Below are 13,651 nucleotides of genomic sequence, written 5' to 3' on the forward strand. Positions count from 1 at the left end.
GTAGATATTTTCTCAGCTAAATGTAGTGAGTTTGTTTAGTTCAAGAAAACAAGTGCCAGTGATAAAATGCCCTCTTTCGAGCAAAATTTAGACTTTTATAGTAAGATGCTGAAACCAAAATGTTTGAGAACTGCTGGCATAAATGCTATACAATATTACAATCTGCAAACTTGAACTGATGCAGAATACAACCCTGCTCTGGGGAGTTTTTCCTCCAGGATGCTGGTACCTGATCATGACAAATGGTGAGAATAAGTCTAACACTGTGTGCACAATGGTAAATATTTACCTCACAACCTGTAATGCATTTCCCGTTATAAGAATTCTTATGTCCAGATATATCATCTGGAATTCACACAGGGATTCTCCATGTGGATGGTCATTACGTTTTTAAAGAACAGTATACTTTTCTTTTCTCTTTTAACTTTAAGTAACATTTTATGTTTTAGGATGGCCCCAGAAATAATTTTAGGGAGGAATGAACAACAATATGATAACAAAGTCGATATATGGTCTCTTGGAATAACATGCATTGAACTAGGTAAGCATTGCTCTTTATTACTGTGTAGTAAGTTTTGATCAATGTTTTATCTCAATTTCTGTACCAAATTACAGATTTTTATTTTTATGTCAGTGTTTAAGGGGAGCAATATATCTATCAAGGTTGTCACTTTGGTTATTTGGCATTTTGTGTATATATATATATATATATATATATGTTAATTTAGGCATATTACATTTGCTGTATTAAATTAGGTCTAAAATAGTTTCTACTGTGGTATTAATTTTGAGGTATCTGTGTCTAACATTTAATGAGTATTTGTTAAACACCTAGAATATGTCTGTGGTTATAAATTTACCATCTATGAAGGGTCTCTAAAGCATTCATGAATTACTTACCGCTACTTAGGTTACTTAATACTTTGTGTTAGGTATGAGGATTAGATTATCAGGCTGCATACCTTATTGTACAGTTTGATTTTTTTTTGGTATCATTAATCTACAATTACATGAAGAACATTATGTTTACTAGGCTTCCCCCTTCACCAAGTCCCCCCCACATACCCCTTCACAGTCACTGTCCATCACCATAGTAAGATGCTGTAAAATCACTACTTGTCTGCTCTGTGTTGCACAGCCCTCCCCGTGCCCCCCTTGCACTATACATGCTAATCGTAATTCCCTCTTTCTTTTTCCCCGCCCTTATCCCTCCCTTCCCACCCATCCTCCCCAGTCCCTTTCCCTTTGGTAACTGTTAGTCCATTCTTGGGTTCTGTGATTCTGCTGCTATTTTGTTCCTTCAGTTTTCCTTTGTTCTTATACTCCACATGTGAGTGAAATCATTTGGTCCTTGTCTTTCTCCGCCTGGCTGATTTCACTAAGCATAATACCCTCTAGCTCCATCCATGTTGTTGCAAATGGTAGGATCTGTTTTTTCCTTATGGCTCAGTAATATTCCATTGTGTATAGGTACCACATCTTCTTTATCCATTCATCTACTGATGGACATTTAGGTTGCTTCCATATCTTGGCTATTGTAAATAGTGCAGTGATAAACATAGGGGTGCATCTGTCTTTTTCAAACTGGAGTGCTGCATCCTTAGGCCATAAGTATACAATGGTGAAAGGACAGACTCTTCAACAGCTGATCTTGGCAAAACTGGATGGCTACATGCAAGAGAGAGAAGCTAGATTACTGTCTATGACTCTCTACACACAAAAGTAAACTCAAAGTAGATCAAAGATCTAGATGTAAGACATGTAACCATAAAACTCTTAGACGAAAACATAGGCAAAGATCTCTCAAACATAAGTGTGAGCAGTTTTTTCCTGTACACAACTGCTCAGGAAATGGAAACAAAGTAACAAATGACCAAGTGGGAGTATATACGAAACCAAAATGCTCCTGTACAGCAAAGGATACCATCAACAGAACAAAAATGTAACCTACAGTGTGGGAGAGTACACTTGTAAATGATTTTTCCTATTAAGGGTTAACATCCAAAATATATAAAGAACTCATACTACTAAACACCAAAAAAAAAAAAAAAAAAACCCGACTAAAAAATGGGCAGAGACCAGAACAGACATTTTCCCAAAGCTGAAATACAGATGGCCAACAATGAAAAGATGCTCCACATCACTAATCATCAGGGAAATGCAACTTAAGACGACAATAGTATATCACCTCAGACCGGTTAGAATGGCCTCTGTCCAAGAGAAAAGAAAAACCAAGTGTTGGCAAGGATGTGGAGAAAGGGGAACCTTTCTACCCTCTTTTTGGGAATGTAAATTGGACCAGCCACTGTGGAAAGGTTACTAAAAAAACTAAAAATAGAAATGCCATATGACCCAGTAATTCCAATTCCAGAAATTTACCTGAAGAAAAGAAAATCCCTGATTCAAAAAGATGGATGCACCGCTCTGTTTATTGTTGCATTACAGTAGCCAAGTTATAGAAACAGCCTAACTGTCCATCAGTAGATAAGTGGATAAAGAAGAGGTGGTACATATACACAATGGAATATTATTCAGCCATAAGAAGAAAAGAAATCCTGCCATTTGCAACAACATGGATCAACCTAGAGGGTATTATGCTAAGTGAAATAAGCCAGGCAGAGACAAAATACCATATGATTTCACTTATTTGTGGAATCTAAAAACAAAACAAAAGGAACACCATCGCAGTAGACTTATAGACACTGAGTAGTGACTGGTGGTTACTGTGAGGGAGGGATTGGAGTGAGTAGTTGAGGGTGAGGGCAATAAAAGGGCACAAAAATTTTCAGTCATAAGCTGGTCACCAGGATAGTAGAATAGCATGGAAAATATAAGCACTGCCTCTGTAACATTTTCCTATGTTGACAGTAACTGCAGTAGCGGGGGTGAGGATTTAATATGGGTGACTGTAGAACCACTGTGTTGTATACTTGAAACCAACATAAGATTGACTATTATTGATACTTCAATTAAAAAAGTATTTGAAATGGAAAATATCCCTTGAATCCACTGAAGGCTACTGCAGTCTAGATTTAGTAAATCTCTATGGTTTTTAGCTAAGTTCAGTGTTCTTTGACTAAATAGAGATGTTCAGCTTTATAGTAAATGACAGATCAAAAATCATACTCTGGTTTGATATATTGATGGTACACCACTTAGAAATTTTGAATACTTTAATAAATCACAGTAGAAACAAGTTATTTTATTCATTAAGAATTTCTTCAGTAATCCCTTCTCCTTCCTGGATCAAACTACTCATTCTTAAAGCTGTTGGGAGGACAGTATAAAGTAGGTGTCCATGTCACCTGCTGAGCCATGGTAGCCCGGCGTGGTGTGTCAGAGTCCTGTGAGGAGAGGAGGGAGTTCCCACAGACAGAATGCCTTGTATGTGGAAGCAGAACATGTGCAGGGAGGGCGGCAGTCAAGTTTGGGGATTCAGAGTCCTGGTGGGGTAACCAAAGCATTCAGACCTGGAAGTAGCCCAGCATGGGGTGTCAGAGGCCAAGGAGCACGTCCATATTTGGGGGTGGGTCACCTGACACAGTGGCAGTGCCTGATTGAAAGGAAGGGGGCTTCCCTCCTGAGGGCTGATGAGGGGGGCCTCACTGCAGAAAGTGATCCAGTTTGGATGGGGTGTCAGAACCTGAGTGGATGAAGTGGACATTCACACTGTAGACAGGCTTGGAATGGCGTTTGAAAACTTGATGGGGAAAAGGGGAAAGGGTGGTGGCCTAGATGGGAGACTGGCTATGTACAGGGGCGAGTCATCAAATATATTAAGGATAATGAGAGTGAGGTTTCCTACTGTCCGAGAAGGGTGCTACAAATAACGGGAAGAGAAGGCTCGAATAAATAGTACCATAGCATTGGATTTGAGATATGGTAGTGAACTCAGTTGTTTTCAGTAAACAACTAAAGATATTTAATGTGCAAGTATGAATACAAATATATGAGGGACGTGTGTGTTCCCTTCCTTTATCCACTGACAGGATCTAAGAGAAGTGACACGGGCAGTAGCAGTGAGCACACTGCCTGCCACGGCTCCTTGGAGCCGTGTCTGCAGTAGGGAAAGCATAAGATGATCCTGGAACATCTTAGTGGGCCAGAGAGCAAGGAGCTGAGCAGGGAATGCTGGAGCCATGCCGGAAAGGCAGACGTCGGCTTCAGAAGATTCTCAACTGCTCAAAAATGAAACCATTTCAACATCAAAATAAATGATAGTAGCAAGTCATAAATTATTAAATGAAGAATCTAAATCTATACAATAAGAGAATAAAATGATCTTTATGCAAAACAGAATATTTATATAGACTCAAGTACCTTTTCACAAATACTTAATAATTGCAAAGGAAAAAAGTGAAACTTCACCATGAAACCTTGTGGAATGGCCTTTAGTGATCAAAGTGAACGCCATCAATGACAAGACGATCTGAAACCACGGGCCTGTTCTATAGGATCATCATAGAATACACTGAGAAAAGCGTGACACTTGCTTCTGTGATATTCCTGCCAGAGATGTGTAAACTAAATTTAATAACAGCACAAAGCCAAACTTAGGGATATTCGAGAGTCAAAATTGTATACTTGTGAATTGTCAAGGTCATGACTTCAACTGTCACCTTAAGACTAGAAAAAGAAGGGCAAATTCAATCCACAGTAAACAGAACAAAGAGACCCAGAAAAGATCAAACCAGAAATCAATTAAATAGAAAATGAAAACAATAGAGAAAATCAATGAGGTCACAAATTAGTTCTTTGGGAAAATTAATGAAATTAATAAACCTCTGGCTAGATCAAACAGAAAGAAGACACAAACAACCAATATCAGGAATGACAGGGGACATGACTCCAGATTTTATACATATTAGAAGGATTTTAGAGATATTTTATGAACAATTTTATGTAAGTTTAAAACTTAGAAAAAATGGACAATTTCCTTTAAGGATGCAGATGATTGAAGGTCATTTTTGCTACAAAGGACATTATTGGGACATTTGATAGAAACTACAATGGAGCTTGAAGATTAGATAATAGTCATGTATTCATTCATATTAATGGTCTGATTTAATGACTGTATTAGGTTCTCTTAGAATGTTCTTGTTTATTGGAAAAATACACTATTTAGAGATGTTGTGCATCAGGGCTGCAATTTCCTCTCTATTGACTCACTTAACTAAGTTCTCTGAACTCTACTTGCAACTTTTTTCCTAAGTTGCGGTTTATTTAAAAAAAAAAAAAACTAACAGTGCATCCATGCTCCTATATAACAGGCACATATTTAACAGGAAGTTTCCTTTCTTTTATAGCGGAAAGAGAGCCTCCTTTATATCATATGAATGCAAGGCGTGCCTTATATCTCATTACCAGAAATAACCCCCCTACACTGCAGTCTAATGAATGGTGAGTATGGCTGAGAGATATATTGTTCAACATGGTAAAATTTAAATACTTTTTCATAATGTTATCAAAATGATTTCATTTCAATGAGGTGAAGTGTATATAACCTGAAGAAACATTAAAATAGCTTTATTTTATCCTTGCATCATGTTTATCCTTTATTATCTCTACTTTTCATAGCATATATATAACTCAGTTCAGAAATAAAAGATAGGTGATGCTACATGGGAGCAAAAAGTATGGCTTTTGTATAAAAAGTAATATACTTTTTGTACCTTAGCGACACATAGAACCCTGATTATATAATAAATAGCATGATTTAAACATTCATATTTTAAAACTGCAATATATAGATTGCCACAACCTGTATAGATATCTAATTGGGGAATGGTTTATAATTGACATGGTATAAAACATAGGTAAAAATGATTTGATAATTTATCAGAGTTACCAGATAATTCATAATTTTTGGATGATTCTAATTGTTATTATTTATTATTCAGAATGTGCTTTGATGTTGCATCTCCTACTGCTTCTTTGATAATACTGTTATTCATGTAAAGAAGTTTATTGAGAACAGATGGACAATTTTAGGAAAGGATTTTTATCAGTGATAGAAAATTTTAATGGGAAAGTCTTCAGGTGTGTCTAGCATTTGAAAAATTCGAGAAGACTATCTACTGTACTTAACAAATACTTTAAAATTCACAAGATGCATAAATTAGCAATAATTTATTTTTTATCATTACATTATTAAGGCAAGTTCACAGGTCTTTGCTGCTTCTGTAGAGGTGTTTCGAAGAAATCTTGGCACAGTTTATTATGGTACATCTGAATAATAAATACACTAAACACAGGCTGTCTTTACACTGGTTGATACTTTAGGGATTCAAAAAAGAATTCTTGTATAAAAGAATTAAATCTTATTTGAATATTGATGACAAACATTGGTGGAACATTTTTTACTTTCTGCCTTACTGAACTCTCATCAGTAACACTATATAATAGTAGGTTACAGAATTCTAATTTTAAAAAAATTTTACTGTTTTCTGGAACTTTTGTCCATTTGCTCAAGGGCACTAAATACTTAGGTATAAAAAATGTTCTTTCCAAAACAAATAGCGTGATATTCTGAAACATGCTATATGGAAGATGATCCAAGGGTCAAGCAAGAAAGAGACGTGGCTAGAGAAAAGAAAAAAAAATACTAAGAAGAATATTATCTTAGATTTGAATGCAAAAAGGAAAATGATTGACTTCCCTAATTTACCGCAACGTAGAATGAGTTGTGATATTTAAGTATGTGAGAGCAGGATTTTAAAATAATGTGTGCACATCTATCTTTGGAAAATGGTAAAGATTCATTAGTTGCTTTGCATAGCTTTTTATAGACGTACATGATGAAATATATAGTGTATTGTGTCTGCTTTTTTTTATGATTTCTATTCTCCCTCCCACCCATAGGGACATGCCTTGATTTGTGGATGTGTTTTTAAAGGAAATAGCAATATGTTCACTTAATACTTTCCTTTACAATAGGTCCAGTTCTTTTCGCAACTTTGTGGAGTCTTGCCTCCAGAAAAACCCTAAAGATCGCCCTACATCAAAGAAACTTTTAAAGGTCAGTTATACTCTGTTTTGTACACCTAAGAAATTATTTGAAAGAATGTGTTTTATTCTTCTTTGATTCCGAATCAGTATTAAGTACGCTGTACTGGGTTATGCTAAAATACTAATTTCATAATACCATTCTTTCTTGGAAATTTTCTTAGTTGCTAAGTTTTTTCATTTGTTTTTCAAAATTAACTGCTTTTACCATATCTGAATAGAATATATAGTTAAATATTCAATATAGTAGTACTAAATGACTTAATTTTTATATGTGCAGGAATATATTCATGAGTTACAGCTACAAATTTTAACTCATGTGGAACAATGTCATTTCAGAGGTGGCAAAGCATAGTTTAACTTTGGATTTAATTTTCGTATCTACCATACTTTATATACCCATCTGTCCTATATAAAGTAATATGAAAGGAAGAGAAATGATGTGTAATACATTTACATAAATACTGTGGGAGAAAAGAGATTTCAAAAGAACTGTTAAAAATGGATATCACATTTTTGTTTCCTTTTGAGAAATATGTTTTTCTAACTTAGCAATGAAAGTATTTTAAAAATAATGTGAATTCTATTCATTTTTCAATAGGTTTGGTAACCTAATTTAAATAAATTCTTAGTATATGCTTTCTGTTCTCAAAAATGTTTTCATTTAGAGGTTCACATTTTATGAATAGCAATAATAGTATTGTTCAATTTAATATAGTTCTTAAAACATCTAGATAAGGCAATCGTGAGTAGCAGTTGACTATCTTTTTGTGACCCTAAGGAATTTTGTGGATTTTTCACTAGAAAATTAGACTTTCAGCATGCATGTTTTAGAATCTCAAAGAAGTTCAGTTTATTTTCACCAACACGCAGTTCACTACGCAAGGATATTGCAAGGATCATGTACATATTAGGTAGGGTTATTTGCAACTACAGTATGTAGAAGAGCAGTATAAAGTTTCAGTAACACTTAGGGAATTCTAGGCCCTAAGCACACTTACAGTCTCAAATTCAAGCCCAAAAACTAGGTATTCACAATAGCAACAAAAGGTTTAGTATAGCTATGAATTATGTAAGTGAAAAATAAGCAGGATCCATTTGTAGAAAACTATTAAATAACTTAGAATTACAAGATATATTATTTTCAGATAAAAATGACCGAATATTATAAATAGTGGTACATACCAAGCTAAGGCTCAGGAAAAGGAAGAATGTGTCTGGCTTCTTACATTTGCCTAATGGAGGCAAAAGAAGCTCTTTTGGTAATAACCCAGCCCACCAGGAATGGATACTTGACCTTGGGTGATGCCAAACCTGCATATGTATTCATTTACCTGGTCCATTTTGTATATTGCCATTATTGAAAGTGATAGGAAGAATCTGTCAAGTGCATCCTTCCCTTCGGCCTGATCACATTTCTGTTGCAGTCTGTCATAAGGAAAAAGAATAAAATGGAAAAAAGTGACTTACTGTATGAAGCTATTTATCTCAATGAAAAATTGAAAATAATTATCCAGAATTAGAATAATGGTTATGTAATTTTGGCATGAACATTTGAGGAAATAGTCTGTAGGCATTATGAGTTGAAATAACATAATACTTACAGCAATAAAAAGAGAATAATATATAGTTACAACTCTTCAGAGAAGAAATAAATCTGAGCTAATAAAGGGGGTAAAAGTCTTAAAAGAATTCAAGATCATCTCATGAACTCCAGCGCACAAGTCATCTTTCTGCAATCTGTGTGCTCACTACAAAACAAAATCTATACACGAAAAATTTCTGAGAAGACATAAATATCCAAAAAATACCAAATGTAATGATGATAATCTTATAGTAGAATTGTTCTTTCTACTTTTCTGTATTTGATAATGTTAAGCTTTATTAAATATTAATGGTAAAAATCACTAATACATAACGTCTTTTAATCAACTGCTAGTGTTTTATGAAGTTTCATTTAAGCAACATAAAGGAGCCCACTATACCCAAGTAGTATGTTATGTAATTCACCATCAGTAAACACATTCCTGTTGAGATCTAATGTAATTCAGAACTGATAGTGTCTCCTCTATGAAACCAGTTCTAAGAATTTGTAAGCGTTTACTTAGGGCTCTAATTGGACTTAATTCTTAATGTTTACTTAGACTCTGATTATTTCAACTCTGCATTTTCATTTGGCCAACAAAGCTGTCATGTTCAAAGTTTTCATAAAAAGTACAGGGGAAGTTATGTAGGCACAGAGTGTATACATGTAAATTAAATTTTATAAATATAAGAAGTAAAAAGCATAGCAGAATTAGATAACCATAGATTACATGCATTATCTATAATTATTTAGGATAGTAACTCTAGGGTCCAAGAAGGGATTCATTTGTTCTGAATGAAAAAATATATAGGTCTCAACCTGACTTTTGCCTTCTACTCTTAACCAGGACCCCTTTGTGCTTCGGGAGCACCCTACAACGGTGTTAATAGATCTCCTTCAAAGGGCAAAGGAAGAAAAAAAAAGAGTGCTGGACAATCTGTACAATCGAAACAAGAAGGTCCTTTCCCAGGAGGCACATAAAGGGCCGGCAGTAGAAGCACAGGAAGGAAAGGTAATAACTTAGAAACGGCTCAAGTATTGGGGTCTCTTTATTGGCTTCTTTCCTTGTGGAACTTTTCTTGCCAAGAATCTTTTATATCAGTGGTTTCCAGATTGTGTCTTCACAGTGATTCTCTGAGGTCCCAGGTGGAGAAAAAGGTTTTGCATTCTTTAAACCAAACTCTCGGTAGTGTACATCAGCATAGTAAAGCTGTGTGAAGTCTTTTATTAGAGAAACCTGTTCAACTTTTATTTAATCTAGTCCCTCTCAAAATTCTGGTCTACTGAACACTTTTTTGCCTGATTGTCTGATGGCATGGGACACGCTTTGGAAGTATTTGAAATTACGCGTTTTGGAAGTTGACGGTGCTCACAGACAAGTCATTAGAATTACCAACCATTCTCCTTATCTTGTTTATTGTATAAACCTCTCCCCCAGTGCCTTTTGTGTAATGTTTGATACATGTTTATTAAATTGGAAATTTCTTGCTTTTTTATAAATAAACGAATGAATGAATGAATGAATGAATGAAATAAACATGTGACTTAGTTAAATTTATCCTGGGGGAAAAAAAATTACCAAGGATTCTTATTCTGTTACTAAGAACACTTCATTCTTTTCAGTTGTGTAAAGGAATTCATTCCTCTACATGGTTCTAAAATACTCATTTCATAGGTGAGTAAAGTAAGGCTCAGAGTGGTTAACTAACTTACAGTAGAAGCATATGGGTTCAGATGCATATATTACTCTTGAGACCAAGTTGTTTCCATGTTACCATGTTTCCAAGTTTGCAGTAGAAATGTTACAGAACTTCCTCAAAGGAAAATATAAAGCTCATGATTTGTGGAGCTATCTTTTTTAGTCTAAGTATTTTCTGTTTTCTTCTTTGCTCATGTCTCAATGCCAAAGCTTTGATTCTTTTTTATTGCTTTCTATTGAGAAAGATCCCTGCATTCTGAAAACAGGAGTAGTAGTTACTTTTCTTTTTAATAACACTACAAAATTAATGAACTATAAAATAGAAGACTTTCTTACATACAGTTTTGATATTTTTGATATTGTTTTTTAGTTCTAACACTAGTCACTAGAAAATTGGGGCTATTTTAGGTATATGAATTACTTTAGTAAAGTGAAATTAACAAAATTCTAATGTCATTAAACATTAGAATAACAGCAACTTTTTAAGGCTGTGGATGTAAAAAAAGATCCTCCATATACTATGGGTCTGTATTTATTATTCTGCATATCTGACAGAGTTTCGGTATGGTAAGACTGTAATATTGGTGCCCAGATACCAAAGTTTGCCGGGTTTCTTGGGAAGAACAGTTTGCCGGGTTCTAATTATGATTAAATATATATACAATTTTTAATTTTACATAAAAATAGGTAGGAATTAATATTAAATTACTTAGTGGAAGAAGTTTAGGCTAAAGACTATATTCTGAGAAGAAAAGAAATATAAAAGGCTTCAATAAAAAATAACTAAAAGGGATGTTTATAGGATTAAAAAAAAAGGTTGGGGTTTGTTTTCACCATTGGAATCATTGAGAAATGAGCAGCATCTCTGTGTATACCCCATGAGATGTGTAGTAGAAATGGATTTCAAAATAATGTCAAAAATTTTAGAGAAAAGACTACCCTTTGGAAATAACTCTGAATTGATTAACTTTTTCACATAGTTGGTTGGGCTTTTTGGTATTTACTGTCAGTCATTTTTTTAATCTGTCAACTAACAACTGATAAACTTTCTGGTCTTGGCAAATACAAGGAATTTCTCAAAACAGACCACTAACATTCTGAAGACTGTGTGTGCCAAGCGGTGTGCTAGATGCTAATAATCAAGAATTCAGGAGATAAAGATATTTGAATCTAATACTCTTTTCCCTCAGGACCAAGATCATAGTGTTGGACAGACAGGAGCAGTGAATATTGGAAATCATCAGTCTGTTCCCCGTGTGTCCAACAAGACCAGGAGTCAAAGCTACAAGAGTGAGCTACACGTGACGGAGGGAATCCACACAGTCATGTCTAATAATTCTGCCATCCATCCGGAATCTGTAAGTATTTGGATTTCAGTGAAAAAAAATTCAACTTTGGTAACTAATTTTCCTAGTCTGGTTAGTTTAAGAGTTTGGGGTTTTTTTTTCCTTTGATGTATCAGAAGTTTGGAACATAATTTTAGGCAACTTATTTTAAAATGGCAAAAGGCTTTTTAATTCCCAGTTTAATGTCTGCATTTAGTAAACATGTTTTGAGAATGCAAAAAAGAATATTTTTTAAATCTTAGAATAATTAAATCAATAAATACCATATAATGTATTAATTGAAGTTACTTAGATGAAAACGAAGGTATTTAAAAATAGTAACTATTCAACATGATATTAATGATAATGGTTGCCTTTGGGACGTGGAGAAAGGTTTAAGGTGGGTGATAATGGAAAGTGATTTTTGTGTTTTCCATAATGTTTACATTTTTAAAAATAAAACTGGGTGTAATTGTAGAAAATTACAACTTCTCAGTTTAGGAAATGTGGATGTTTGCTACACTTTCATGTGTAAGATTTTTAAATTTTCTTGAAAAACATTGGAAGGTCAGGTAACTCATTTTCACAATTGATAGGAATGCTTCCTTTTTTAACTTCACTGCTTTCAGTATTACCAAAAGTTACTAGGCACAATAGCTAAAAGATGGAAACAACCCAAGTGTTCATTAACACACATGAATGGATAAACAAACCATAGTGTGTGTGTGTGTGTGTGTGTGTGTGTGTGTATATATATATATATATATATCTACAATGGAATATTATTCAGCTGTGAAAAGGAACGGCGTTCGGATATATGCTACAATGTGAGCGAACCTTGAAAAAATGCTAAGTGATATAAGCCAGACACAAAAGGAAAAATATTATTAGAATTCCACTTATACGAAATATCTAAAATAGGCGAATTCACAGAAAGTAGATTAGAGGTTGCTGAGGGGCAAGTGGAAGATGAAATAAATACTTTTATTTATTTATTTATTTTATTATCTTGGTGTCATTAATGTACAATCACATGAGCAACACTACAGTTACTAGACTCCCCCTATTACCAAGTCCCCACCACATACCCCAGTACAGTCACTGTCCATCAGCATAGTAAGATGCTACAAACATGTACATGTCTTTGAACATGATGTTTTAATTTCTGTGACAAATACATAGGATAAAATGGCTGAGTCATAGGGCATATGTATGTTTGACTTTCATAAGAAACATACAGGTATTTTTTCTCCGATATGTCCTGCAAATATTTTTTCTCCATCTGTGATAAATTAAAAATTTTTAGTTTTAAAATCCAATTCAAACAACCCATTAAAAATGAGTAAAGGCCATGAAAAAGCTAAAAACTTTTCCTCTAAAATCAGGAATAAGACAAGGATGCCTACTCACAACACTTTTATTCAACAGAGTATTGGAAGTCCTAGCTACATTATCAGGCAAGACAAATATAAAAGGCACCCACACTGGTGAGGAAGAAGTGAAACAGTCATTGTTTGCAGATGACCCGATACTACATAAAAAAAGCCCTAAAGACTCCACCAAAAAACTATTCAAATTAATATATAAACTATACCTCAATTTTTAAAAATGTGTTAAAGACTTGAAAAGACATTTATCCAAAGAATGTATACAAATGGCCAACAGCACATGAAAATATACTCAATATAATTAGTCATTAGAGAAACGCAAATTAAAACTATAATGAGTACCACCTTACAGCCACTAGGATGGCCAGCTATTTTGTTGTTGTTGTTAAGGTATCATTGATATACAATCATATGAAGGTTTCACATGAGCAACACTGGTTACTACATTCACCCATATTATTGAGTTCCCACCTAACACCCCATTGAAGTCACTGTCCATCAACGTAATAAGATGCTATAGAATCACTGCTTGTCTTCTCTGTGCTATTACTGCCTTCCGCATCTCCCCCATCTACACTATGTGTACTAATCATAATGGCCCTTAATCCTTTTCTCCCTCCCTTCCCACCCACCCTTCCCACCCCTTTCC

The 13,651-nt window shown here is 34.5% G+C and overlaps 1 protein-coding gene across 1 annotated transcript in view; it reads left to right on the forward strand.

The window, feature by feature from the left end:
* Positions 1 to 13,651, forward strand: part of LOC108394619 (serine/threonine-protein kinase TAO1-like) — a 53,662-nt gene that overhangs the window by 15,276 nt on the left and 24,735 nt on the right. The window contains exons 7-11 of the mRNA XM_073236216.1: positions 450 to 541; positions 5,307 to 5,398; positions 6,896 to 7,018; positions 9,438 to 9,602; positions 11,480 to 11,647. Of these exons, the coding sequence (XP_073092317.1) occupies positions 450 to 541; positions 5,307 to 5,398; positions 6,896 to 7,018; positions 9,438 to 9,602; positions 11,480 to 11,647 (640 nt within the window). The remainder of the gene's footprint in view (positions 1 to 449; positions 542 to 5,306; positions 5,399 to 6,895; positions 7,019 to 9,437; positions 9,603 to 11,479; positions 11,648 to 13,651) is intronic.

This window comes from Manis javanica, chromosome 4 (assembly GCF_040802235.1).
Source record: "Manis javanica isolate MJ-LG chromosome 4, MJ_LKY, whole genome shotgun sequence".
Classification (NCBI taxonomy): Eukaryota; Metazoa; Chordata; class Mammalia; order Pholidota; family Manidae; genus Manis; species Manis javanica.